The sequence below is a fragment of the Lonchura striata genome, chromosome 5 (genome assembly GCF_050655825.1).
Source record: "Lonchura striata isolate lonStrDom1 chromosome 5, ASM5065582v1, whole genome shotgun sequence".
NCBI lineage: Eukaryota > Metazoa > Chordata > Aves > Passeriformes > Estrildidae > Lonchura > Lonchura striata.
This window is the reverse complement of record NC_140707.1, coordinates 11,114,128-11,127,017: the sequence shown is the minus strand read 5'-3', so window position 1 is coordinate 11,127,017 and position 12,890 is coordinate 11,114,128. Positions and strand designations below refer to the sequence as shown.

General features: G+C 43.4%; 1 protein-coding gene across 1 annotated transcript in view; it reads right to left on the bottom strand.

The window, feature by feature from the left end:
* Nucleotides 1-252: 252 nt before the first annotated feature.
* LOC110469133 (inositol 1,4,5-trisphosphate receptor-interacting protein-like 1) overlaps nucleotides 253-12,890 on the bottom strand; it is a 29,223-nt gene continuing 16,585 nt past the window's right edge. The window contains exon 1 of the mRNA XM_085579660.1: nucleotides 253-12,890. This exon is cut by the window's right edge and continues 16,585 nt beyond it. Within this exon, the coding sequence (XP_085435786.1) occupies nucleotides 869-2,359 (1,491 nt within the window). The 5' untranslated portion in view covers nucleotides 2,360-12,890 and the 3' untranslated portion in view covers nucleotides 253-868.

The window sequence follows — 12,890 nt, the reverse complement described above, 5'->3', positions numbered from 1 at the left end:
TTACATTACTATTAAAATTAGAACTTACAGGTAATCCCTTTGAGACAGTGAAACCTCCATAGAACATCAGATTTCTGGACCTTCCACTATCTTTCCACTATATAAATCTACAGTGACATCCGTAAATCTATAAAAGCTACTGAGCTTGAATCTAATAACCAAAAACTACATAACAATTTCTCACTTGTCATTTTACACTGCATTTTCTCAAAGGCTGATATGTCTAAGTTTCTGCCATGAACAGAATCTATATTATTCTATAATATATCTAAATTGTGAAATCTATAACTGGGGTTAATGAAATAAAGACAGGTTACCTAAAAAATAGACCGAAAATATATATCCCAAGAGTACCTATATTTGACCCCTGTGGACAACAGGATCATTTTCTAACATTTTTTTTTAAGACAGTGCTGTTCTGATTGTGTGCAGATCAAAACCAGCCGAAAGCAAAGATGGTTTAAGTCCCAATAAACGCAAGTATCATTTCTTCATCACTAGTTGTCACTACTTCATACACATATTTGCCTATCAAAACAGACTACAAGCAGCTAGAAAAATAAACTTGCAAAACACTCAGTGTGTAGATTACAGGTCGGGTCAAGTTCAAGAAGACCTACCACAAATCAGATAAAGAAATAGTCGGCTTTATTGAAAAAAATAGGTTAATGCACTAACTAGAGAGTCTTAATCTATGCAGTAATAGCACAAGAAAAGAGTATCAATATATATAAGAAATGCATTCATTACAGGGCAGTAATGAATACAATGAATGTAAAACCTTGGGGGGTTAATATATACAGGGGTTAATGTACAGAGCCTCTGTCCAGAGGCCCCAGGAGCACAGCTCTGGGCAGCAGCATCTCTTTCAGTGGCCGGAGAGCAGCAGTTGCCTGAGCCCAAGCACCAGGCCAAAGTAGTCCTGCAGGGCCTTCTCCTGGGCGTCGGGATCGCTGGCCAGGTGCTGCAAGAGGTTGGGAGGTTCAGCCAGCCGCAAGTCCGAGGGCAGACGGATCTCCTCGGGAAGCCTCTCGTTGCCGATGACAAAGTGCTGCAGCGCTTTGGTCTCCAGCGAGCAGCGCAGGAGCTTCAGGATGTCCATCATCCGCCGGGGGAAATCCCTCCTGCGCCAGCGTGTCGGGGGCACGGTGCTCAGCAGGTGCATCAGCACAGTCTTCAAGGTGTAGCTGGACAAAGCTACACCCGGCAGGCTGTGGCTGAGGAGCTGCAGGCACTTGCAGTGGCAGCTGTCCTGGGGGGCCTGCCTGGAAATGTGCCCGAAGAATTTGGCCTCTGCCACGGCACAGGTCTCAGGCCACGCGGTGCTTGGCGTGCCCGCTTCTGTGGCCAGGCTGCCCGCAAAGATGTCAGAGTCTCCTCGCCGCACCCCGAAGATCATCTCAGCCTTGAAGCTTTCCTGGCCTTTGCTCAGCTGAAACCGGCAGGAGCGGCTGGAGGGCAGCAATGTTAAGCGCCAGTGGCGGGACTGAGGCAACAGCAGCCAGGCTACCCTCACAAAGCCACAGAACCACTGGGCAGTCTTCTGCACATCCAGATAGGAGCCGGTGCACAGGGTGTGCAGGAGGCTGGGCTCCTGTTTCCTCCTCAGCTCCTGCTCAGGCTGGTGGAGGAAACACAGCATGTCCTCCCCCGGCTGCCCCCTGGGGCAGGTGCACAGCAGCTCCACGCGCACCCAGAAGTTCCTCTGGGGCATCCCTGCGGTGTCCAGCTCCAGGTGGAAGGCGTGTCCCGCAGGGGGACTCAGGGCAACAAGCACCTGGTACACAGGATCTTCTGCACGGGGACGCCAGCCTTCAAAGGCGCTGCCCACTCCGATGGTTTCCTGTGGCACCGGGTAGAAACTGTGTGACAAGCCTTGTTCAAAGACGTCTCTCAGTTTGGCCATCAGGTCACCAATCAGCGAGCAACCTTTCTCCAGATCCACAACAGGCAACTGGATGCGCTGCACTGAAAGGCCTCCCGGGTTGCTTTCAATCTTGTGGGCCTCGTCGTCTTGGGCTCCGCTGTGTTTGTCCTTGCCATTTCCAGGAGCACCGACCTCCTCCCATTTCTCCTCATGGCTTCTGACTTGCTTTGCTCCAAACCAGAGCGCCAAGAGGAGGACGAGGACTGCCAGAGTTCCCCAGCACGGCCACAGCAGCAGGGCTCCCCAGGCGCCAGCGCTCTGCTCCAGGCTCTGCCGCTCCAGCTCCTGCACCAGCCGAGCCATCTCCTGGCTCAGGTACTCGGCCCGCTGCTCCATGCGCTCCCGCGTGGCCTCGTCCAGCCCACGGGCGGCCGGCTGCGGGTACCGGAGGAGGCCTTGCACCAGCAGGAGGAGGAAGGTGGTGCCGAGCATGGCCTCGGCAGGTGAGGACGGGACCGGGAGGGTCCGTGCGGGCGGCAGGGATGCGCTGCTCGGGGCAGCGGGGCAGCAGCCCCGGGGATCCGGAGGCAGCACAGCGGCCCGGCAGCCGTCAGGCTGCCCGGCTGTGCCGCTGCCCCGGCAGCAGCAGCGCCGTGCCCTGCCAAAGGCTCTCCCGCCCGGGACCGGCTCCGGGTGCCCGCTGGGCAGCGGCTCCCCGGGAACTCGCCTGGCTGCCCTGGCTCAGCGCTCAGCGCCCGGCGCGGCCTCCTGGCTGCGGGCACGCTGCTCGCCGGCCGGGGCTGCACTGGGGCGGCGGCACCGCTGCTGCTGCTGTTTGCAGCTGCCCCATTGTGACGCCGGGGCTGGCATGTCACCGGGGTCACAGTGCGGCCCGGCCAGGCCAGCCCCGCCCTCCATCTCTGCCCCAGCTCAGGGACTCGCCGTGGACCCGGCTGCCAAATACCTGACACACACCGAGGGCAGAGCCCGGGCTGAAATCCAGCCCAGGCCTGCCCTGCCCAAACGTGGCAGAAGCCCCGCAGGCCCTTTGATACTGTGAGACTGGGTGAAATGGCCCACGAATGCTTTGCCCCTGGAAATCTGCTGCTCTCAGGTGCAGCTGGCTCCCTTGGCGCTGAGCTCTGTGCCTGTGGATTGCTCTTGGCACCTCAGCACAGCCCTGGGTGCTCAGTGGTGAACACCCTGGCCGTGGCATGGAGCTTCTCCAGGGCAGGATCTCTGTTCCTGCTGCTCCACACGAGAGGCCCGCGATTGCACAGAGTCATTTCCCAGGGCTGATGAGCATGTGTGCTGGTGATTTCCAACAGGCTGCTCCCACTGCCGACAGAGCCCTGTGTTCTGCATGTCCTGCAAGTTCATTTGTGCGGTGCCAAAGCCCTGCAGAGTGTCTGGGACGAGCAGAACCTTCATTGTCTCCCCAGGGAACACAAGCAGGCACAGCAGCGCTGCCTCTTGCTTGCTCCCTGCCCCGCCAGAGCTTCCAGGGACTTTCAGAGCCCGTGTGAAATGGCCAGCATGGCCTGAGAGAGCAAGGGAAACACAGGGCAAAAATCATCTTTGTACATGCTGTGATCTTCAGTGGCTGCCACACCAGAAAGACCCAAGAGAGGAGCACTGAGAATTCTGTGCCTTTGTTCAAAAGGGCTTTGTAGAACAGTTCCTCCTCCCAGCCAGTCACGTTTGCCAGCACCACGCTCCGTGTGCAGCCTCTGGAGGGCAGGGATGCCATCCAGAGGGACACTGAGCCTGCAGAGGCTGGGCAGAACCTCATGGAGCTCAGCAGGGCCAAGAGCAAGGTCCTGCACCTGGGCTGGGGCAATCCCCAGCACAAACACAGGCTGGGCTGAGAATGGATGGAGAGCAGCCCTGAGGAGAGCGGATGGGGTGTTGGCTGACAGGAAGCTCAACAGGACCTGGCAGTGTGCAGTGACAGCCCAGAAAGCCAAATGTGCCCTGGGCTGCAGCAAAGCAGCGTGAGCAGAGCATGGGAGGGGATGCTGCCCCTCTGCTCTGGAAACCCCACCTGGAGCCCTGCATCCAGCTCTGAGGTCCCCTGCACTAACAGAGGATGATCCTTTTGCAGCAAGGCCACAACGATCAGGGATCTGGAGCACCTATGGACACGGGCTGAGAAAAATGGGCTTGTCTAGCCTGGAGAAGAGAAGGCTGCAGGGAGATCTCATTGTGGCCTGGCAGCTCCTAAAGGGGGCCTAAAAGCAGTTTTTACTAGGACATTCAGTGATAGAACAAGGGCAGGTGACTTTAAACAAAATAATGTATATTTAGATTAGATGTTAAGGGGTTCTCCATGTGAATGTGAGAAGACATTGGAAGACAGCCTGGAGCAGCCCTGGCAAACCCATCCCTGGAGATGTTCAAGGCCAGGTGGGATAGGGCTCTGAGAACCCTGTTTTACTTAAAGGTGTTCTTTCCCAAGGCAGGGAGTTTGGACACAGACTATTCTTAAGGTCACTTCCAACCCAGGCCGTTCTACGATTCCATGGAATGCAACCTGAACTATTCCATTTTCTCTTGAATGAAGTGCATCTTCTCTGAATTTCCATCTTATAGTTCTTACAGTATAATATGGAAAAAGATGAAGTGTTCTTGTCAATAAAAATGATATCTTAAAAGGCTGATGTTGGTGATCTTTAGGCTGTCTCCTGATCTTTAAAGAAATTTTATGAGAAAATTGGGAAATTATTGAACACTCATATAAAGATAAGGTTCACAGGGCAAAAGTTGCTCCTTCTTGTTTTGACAGGGAACTAGAATGCCAGGGCAATTTTTAAAAATGTCAGTACAGCAGAAGGATGAGTACAACCATGGGCCCTGATAGAATACTGCTAGAGAAAAAAGATCAGCAACAAGGCTTTGAACTTCAATGAGGCTCAGACAAGGCGATTTCTATATATTGTTTTGTGTGTTAGGAAAGAGGCAGCAAAAGTTGGTTCCAGGCAGTATTGAACTAGAAAGTCAATTTGAAGAGAATAAAAAATAATTATCCACCTCCTGCTGTTCCCCCACCAATGTAAAGATACCTGGCATAACCCTTCTAAGCTCAGAGAGTTTTGTGCAAGCAGCACAAATGTGTCACCTTTTTTTGTGATGACAAATTGGTGTTTAGCCAACTATCACTACCTAGCAGTCTTTTGCAGCAATCTTTTCAGAATTTAACCTTTATTTCAAGTAATTTCTCCCATTTATTACATTCCTTCTAAGCTATAAGTTAAGAAATTAATAAAAAGAATTTATTATACCTAGAGCAGACCTCTGACCTCATGGATGCGATTTTATTAGAATAATTAGAATAGTAACAGCTAGGATAGCTTGAATAATTCAATAATTAGAATTCAGTAGATGGAATGATTCACTAAACCACTTCATAGTTAGAAAAACAATTCAATAATTCCATAGTAAGAATAATTAGAAAATTTAAGTAACTTTTACCTTCAGTGCATGGTATTTGAAGCTCTTGATGTGATTGAGCTAAGTAAGAGCTCCAAACAGGAAAAGCAGCTGCTAAAACTCCTACAGATAAATGGCATTTGTTCAGGGGATCTACTGCACTGAAGGGGCCCTGGACTGTGATTTTCTGGCACATGGCAGGTCCTCACTGCAAAGAACCATGTTGAAGAGGAAAAAAAACCCAAAACAACAACAATGAAAACAAAAAAGGTAAGAAGAAAAATGAAAGTACTTTTTTTGGATATAATTTATATAGGTACTTCAAGCCATAGTTAGAAAAAATAAACAGAATGGCACTAAGCCTAGGGAAAAGAAGAATTTCATATATTAAAAAGTACATTAATGTTGCTACAGCACCCACAGGTGTTGCAGTAGCTGTCTCTCATAGAAAATACTTTAAATCTATTGTGTATTTCTGCTGTTACAAATGCATCTTATCTAAAATGTTCTATGCATTCTAATTGCATCGCTCTAGCTCAGTGCTTTTTCTGGACTTAAAAATTATAATTTTTCTGTATCTTCCCTCAAGGGCAACACAAGCCTAAAGCAAATGAGCTGCTTCTATGGGCTCCTTCACCATGTACAAGCCTAACACAGTAACTACAACATAAGAAAAATCTTTGTGTCAAGGTTTGTGGGTGACTTCACCACAGCCTCCTCAATGGTCTGAAGGAAGCAGTGCACCCATTCCACAGCCAAAGCTGAGTCAGACATTCCACTATCTGCCCAAAAGTAATTTCCTGCTTTGTTTCATTCAAGTTGATTTTTGAGGGGCCAATTTTCCATGTGGTTCTTCAAAAGAATAAAAATTATCTCCTACGCATATAGCTGTTTTCTCTTTTTCTCCATTGTTTTTCCCTATTTTGATAAGAAAACTAATTAAAATAGATGATTCCTTCAAAAAGAAGAGCTGTAAAGTTCTAAATACAATGAATTCCACTAATTGCCAGCCTTATAGTAAAAAATATTTTTGAAATGTATTAAAAGAGCAAAATGCTCGATTTTAATTCTTAAGCCAACATAAAGCAGCCATAGATGCAAGTTGGAAAATCTGAATTGAGTATCAGCGTGGTCCTGATGCTATGTAACACTCTCCACTGAGCTAAAGAAAAGTATCACTTGGGGGAGAAGACATTTTCTGCCATTCAAAATATAGCAACATAGTTAAAGAGCAATGTGACAAGCAAAGATGGCACAATACAGAGTTTTTAGAATATAAAACCCAAGAAAAATAGAAGTTTAGACACACGGTTCAATGCTCTTTCTTTGCCACACTTTGAACAATTCTTTATGTGTTGTGCAGAATAAATATTAAAATGCTGCTTAAAAAAAAAAAAAATTATTGAAAGGAAAACTTTCTTCCCACTCTCTAGAAATGTCAGGCAACTTATTGTGGCCTATGCATAGTCTGTAACACACAATCACTAATGATTGGTAAGTGGTTCCATATTCTCACTAATTTTTTGCAAAGTATCAAAGAAATTACTGAGTTGAGAAGAAAAAGATTAAACTAAAAATTAACTTCATCCATCACTCTTTATGAGCCATGTAAAAAGTCTTCAGAGGGAATAAATCTTTGTACAAGAGACTACTGCTGTTGAGAACTTTCTGTGCTTGAAAAGCGTGAATACCTTAAAGCTTGTCAGCTTTTCTGTTGACATTTTGTTCTTTTGATTAAATTTTCTGTGTTGTTCTGTATAATATGAAATGGTGATGAGTTGCTGTTGCATTTCAAAAATACCTTTGGTGTATAAACACTTCAGCAGTCTATTTAAATTCTTAGATATATTATGACTGGCCTGGAGCTCTTCTGAGTAGCAGTAATAAGCTTGAGAAACATGTTTATTAGCACTGCTAACATACAGCAGTAATTAGCAATTACAGCACTCTCCTCAGGTTCCAAATGTTCTAGGAGTCCCAAGGAAGGCCTTTTTTTTTCAAAGCATGAAGAAGAGTTCAGTCTTCTTCTGATTTGTAAAAGGCATGGCACACAAGATTAGAGGAAAAACAGGGGTGTTTTACAAACATAGACTAAAGGGATTTGCCAAGGCCACAGCTAGAACCATCGGGACAGTGAGGTCTGAATTCCTAGCTTTCAGTTCCAGCGTCAAGAGTGATTTAAAAGGATAAAGATAAATAAGTAAATAAATACATAAACAAGCATTATTTTTCTTATCCTCTGACCAGAAATCTCCATGCATGCAGTCAAGCATTCTTTGCAGCTTAGGTGTCCTGTAAAGCTGACAATCATAGCGGATACTCAAAAGCCACAGATTTTTGAACAGTGATTCTTGACAGAAAAGGCATCTTAAGGATTTATTTCTGTGGTTGGCAAAGCAGACATATGAGTTTCCTCAGAAAAAAACAGCTAATCCACCTTTCAGAAGCACAGTTCACACCTCATCCCCCTTGCTTTGCCAAGCTTCATTGGGATGTGTTTAGCAGGGTGAAATGGGCCAAATTCCCAACTTCAGTGACTGCAGAGGCTGGCCTGTAACATCCTGTGCATCTCCAGCTCTGACTGAGGTCGGGAGCAGATTCAAGAGTTGCTGAGCATCTCTGCACAGTGAGAGGAAGGATTCCACAGAGTATCACCATCCACAGTTTCAGCAGGACTGATGCTGTCCATGTGAAAGTCTTAGATGAAGACCATCACATTCATGGAAATGCTGAATTCAACTTTTCTCAACCAAAACATGAGAGTTAGAGGGCTTTGGACCCTTTCCAAATAAGAGCTCCACTATTTGTACACACTGTTCATTTCTTTCCCCTTAAACCCAAATACAAATATTATTTGTCCTTACTATAAAGACAAATATTTGTTTAATAAGGCTACAGGATTAAACTTGCTAATTTATCTAAAAACAGATGCAGGATTTGGGCATTTACTATCAAAAAAGAAGAAGGGAGATGTTATTTAGGTTGCTTTGTACAAAGTTGTACATTTACCTTTAGCCAAAGAAATGTAGTTTTCTAACAGCATTTGGCTACAAGCGCCTCATATACAAAAGCAGCTGAAGAACCACTACAGCACCACTCCTGGCTTGTTTAAACCCAAAATGAATGACAAAGCATCCTTCTGTGTCTCTGGCCTCTGCCCAGGCTTTCCCAGGCTAACATACCCTAGCAGCAGCTACAGGACAAGTCCTTCAGATGCTTCACATTTTAAGGTGCTCAGGACTAGTGACACAACATAAATGTTTGACAAAGCCAGTCTGGGATTATGCATAAATCTCAAGGAAACCATGACTTTACTGGGATAACGATCTGGTTTTGTCAGTTATCAAAAGAAACCCTGCTCCTGAATTACATCTCCTGGCAGAAAAATGCCCCAAAGCAAAACTACTGCAGACTTTACATCCAGATAGAAGAAATGTGGTTGCGGACAAAGGGATGGCTGTTGTAAGCTGATATGTGAAAAAAGCATACTTGAAACTGAAGTGTCTATATAATCTTATTTTATTCAACATTTTGAATAAAACAGTCCACATCCTAGAACTAAGTAGCCTACATTGCACCAGGGTTTGCAGGTGGCTGAGGTATGAGGGAAGTACTGTGCTAAAAAATAGAATTTTTTTTTTTTTTAAAGATTCACTTTTCACAAACTGCAATAGTAAATTACAGACATTTACAGCAATTTCTCTTCCTGCCTTCCTTGAGCTGTAAAGCTTGAATGGGGATGACAAACATATTTGAAAAACCTCAGGAACGACAGAATCAGCACTTGGTGACATTGTTCCTCCCTTCATATACCAAGAGGCTTTGTGGTGATCCATTTCTGACATTTTCAGCAATAAAGAAGAAAGAAAAAGATGCTGCTAGCAGCCCTTTGCAAACTTGCAATTGATGGCCAAGAATGATTAGGGGTGACCTCTAACTCTTGAGTCTGACAGGCAACTCTCCAGTTAAGAGGGGTGAGACTCATTCCTGTCAAGCACAAATGAGGAAGGATTGGAAAGAAAAGGTTGCTCTGTATCAGCTTGAGAGTCCTTTCTGCCTTTCTGTGGCTCCTGAAGAGCCTGAATTTGCCAGCACTTCCAGCCAAGAGGCATTACCTGGAGGGAAGACAAAAACCTGAGCCTGCACACTCACCTTGTAATTCCCCTGCACAAAAAAAAAAAAGAGTAAAGAATACTCTGGAGTTTGAGAGATTGAATGTGGTTTAGTGTGGAGAGCCAGGTCCATACAGGAATTTTCACTTTCTCCCAAAATTTAACAGAGCAGGAGTCCAACTGAGATGTTACAGGAAAGGGCAGTTGCACATTCATCAAAATATCAGGAGTCAGTGGTTTTGCTGTATTTGAATTTAGTAAATCCTGCCACAACCTGCAGTGCAATAAGAGAAGCAGATGGACAGAATTAATTATGGAAGAACTTTGCAAAAGTAGTGGAATGAGATATGTTAGGTGCCATTTTTCCATAAAATGCTAAGAAATCTTCCAATTCCAGCAACTTATTCCCTCATCAGCTTCTCAAAGATTCTTCTAGTTTCACAGTAATAGAAAACAAATTTTCCTAGCATTTTGATTTTTAAAAAATTTCATTTAAAAATATATACAACATAGTGATTGAATCTTTTTAAGTGTGTCCCAGTGTAGATGTCACTGACTATTGTTCTTAAATTAATAATTTTGCATTTATGCTACATTTAACAAGCATCTTACTACCTAGCAGAGACAAAGAGAGAAGGGGTAAATAATAGTGAAAATAGTAAAGAAATAGTAAATAAATCAGAAAAAGAACTGCAAGGAAAAAAAAAAAATCTGCTTTCCAGTATAAATTTATACTTTGTGTCACACCATTTAGCTCACTATATAAGCCCTATGAAAAACAAATTATGTCTTGTTCTTCACCAATAAACAGCAGAAAGAAGGGAAAACTTCTTATCATCAGCTCAGTCAGACCAGAAGAAAGTAAAAATGGGGACTGTGTTCTGCACAAGTAATTTTTTTTTTTCACAGTGATAAAAATTAAGCATAAAACTGCAGAGAATGTGCCTAGCTCCAACAATCCATCTGCCACATAAACTTGGCTTCAGCTGGAACAAAATAAATTAAAGAACAGAATGTTTGGAAAGTATCATCTCAGAAAAAAAATCTGATTGCAATAGAATATTGTAGCTGTCTGCAGGAAAATAGAAACAATTCTGAATAGCTGACATTCTGGCAATAAAATACAAGGTTTCTCAAAATTATATGGTGCTTAGTTGATTTTTGAATTTTTAAAATATTTTCTGGAAATTATCCTCATGCAACAAACTTTTTATCCAACCAGTTGATTGCAAACTAGTATCTTAACTACTTTATTGATGTATTTACTGGTTAAGATTAGGATTTATTAATAAGAGTACAATTTCTCCCTATTTATCAGTGTATTAATTTTTGATTTATTTGTTTTAATCTGGCCTTTTATTATATTCAGTAGAAACACAGTCTGTAAACTTAAAAACTGAAAAAGCAAATAATGTATACTGCTGTTCCTTTATCACCAGCTCACTTGATTCCTCATCAGGTTTTGGTTTAAAATTAACATCTCTTCAGAAAATCCAAGCACAAGTAAATTATTTTTTTCACTAGACATTTATAAAACAAGACCTTCCAACCCATTGTATTAACACACATTTTAAACTGAAGCTGAGCTTTTAGGGTAAGTGACAACAAGAGAGAGTAAAAACATGAAAAATATGTGAACTATCAAAATATCAAAATACTGAATCAGAAATTGATTGAAATTCTGAAAACAAAACAAACAAACAAAAAACCCCAACTACTCAAGTTTCTTCCAGAAAAGGCCTTTGTGGGCTGTTGATATTTGTGACAATCAAGCCCAGAGCTGCTTTAATATTTGCATCTAAATTCTCTTTAGACAGAGCAGGAATCCAGTTTTGAACTACTGATCCTCCCCTGCTCAATTCCAGTAAAAACTAGAAGTCATAGAGAAACCTTTGATATATCCCACTTCCATGAAGGTTTTTTTTCAGGTATTTTTTTTCCAGGAAAAGAATTATCATAGTGAGCTCCCTTTCCCATATCATCACCTGCTGTTCCTGTTTTAGAGAGAGATTTCCCAGGAGCACAGGGCTGTGGTGCAGGGGGAGAGGGGGCCATAAATGGTACATAAAAATGGTAAATGGTGGATAAACTTATTGGCAAGGGCAGTATGAACCCGGTTTTGCTGTTGAAGTGACACACTGATGATGTTCATGGGAGTGAGAGACAGCTTAAAACCAGCAGAGGAACAACAAACTCATGACACTCGGGCAACTTGAAGCCCAAGTAAAGCCAAAACTCCCAAAATTAAACGAAACATAAACTTCATCCTATATAAAGATATTACTTTCCCCCTGGGCCTCAGTCTCTTAGTTGTTGGCAGTGTAACACTTTCTTCCTCTTTCTTTTTTATTGACAATTTGCATTATAAATTCTTCAAGCCAGTAAATTATTCTTATCATTCCAGTTGGTTTTTTTTTTTCATGTGTCAGCTTATTTAAGATTTTGAGTCCAGCTGCAATACATCTTCAAATGAAAGGGCTCTTCTCCTAATCTCAGGAGATCCTCTGTCCTCAGAAAACCTCAGGAAACCACAGGAAACAGTAGGGAGGGAAAGCAAGAAGAAGAACAAGAGGGAAAAGTCTCCTTCACTCAGCTATATATTTATAAGCAACGACCAACCAACCAACCAAACGCAAGGCACAAGAAAAATTTCTGCAGACAAAGTTAATTCTGCAAAAGCCCTTCTGCATTATTGAAAATCTTTGTAGCAAATTGATCTGACTGAAAAGATCAAGCTCTAGCCTGAGGAATGAGGAATGAGTCTCCCCCCTCCTCACATGAACAAACAAGTTTATTGTTTTACTGAACACACTTCTCATTGGAAACACTCACAGGGTAGGATTTGAAAACCATTGAATGTATACAACTAACTGACATTCTCATTAGCTTTCTTTTTTTCTTTTTTTTTTCAGAAGAAATAGTTATTACTCTTCACTGCTTCCTGCAGCATTCCAACTTTTACCACATTTCATTAACTTTGGCTGTTTCAGAAATTTTGTCAATAACATGGTGGAAAAAAAAACTTTTAGCAGAAGTATTTTTAAAAGATAATCAGGTTGTTGGAGCTCTTATGATCATTCACCTGCAAGCAGGAAAAAAAGCCCTCTTTCTTCTGCATAATGCAGCTGGGCAAGCTCCTGTCTAAGAACTAAAATTAGCAATACAAGAACTCGGGCAGCACAGAATGAGTGAGGAGTAGGTCACAAGACCATCAGAAGAAAATATCTGCTGCTCTTATTTTAGATTTAGGATTCATAACTCTCTTTCTACTCAAGTGCTAGGATTCTTTTTCGTCCCCTTAAAGTAAAATGCAGTCATTCCTCTTGGCACAAAGCAAGTAATTGAGACTACAATGAGTACAATTAAAAAGACTGCAAGGTGCTGCTCCAGGTTCTCCCCATGCCTCTTAGAGTGGCCAAGCCCTGGCAAAATTTGCTTTACATAGTTCTGTGCCTACAAATTGGGCCAATTCTTCTACCTTT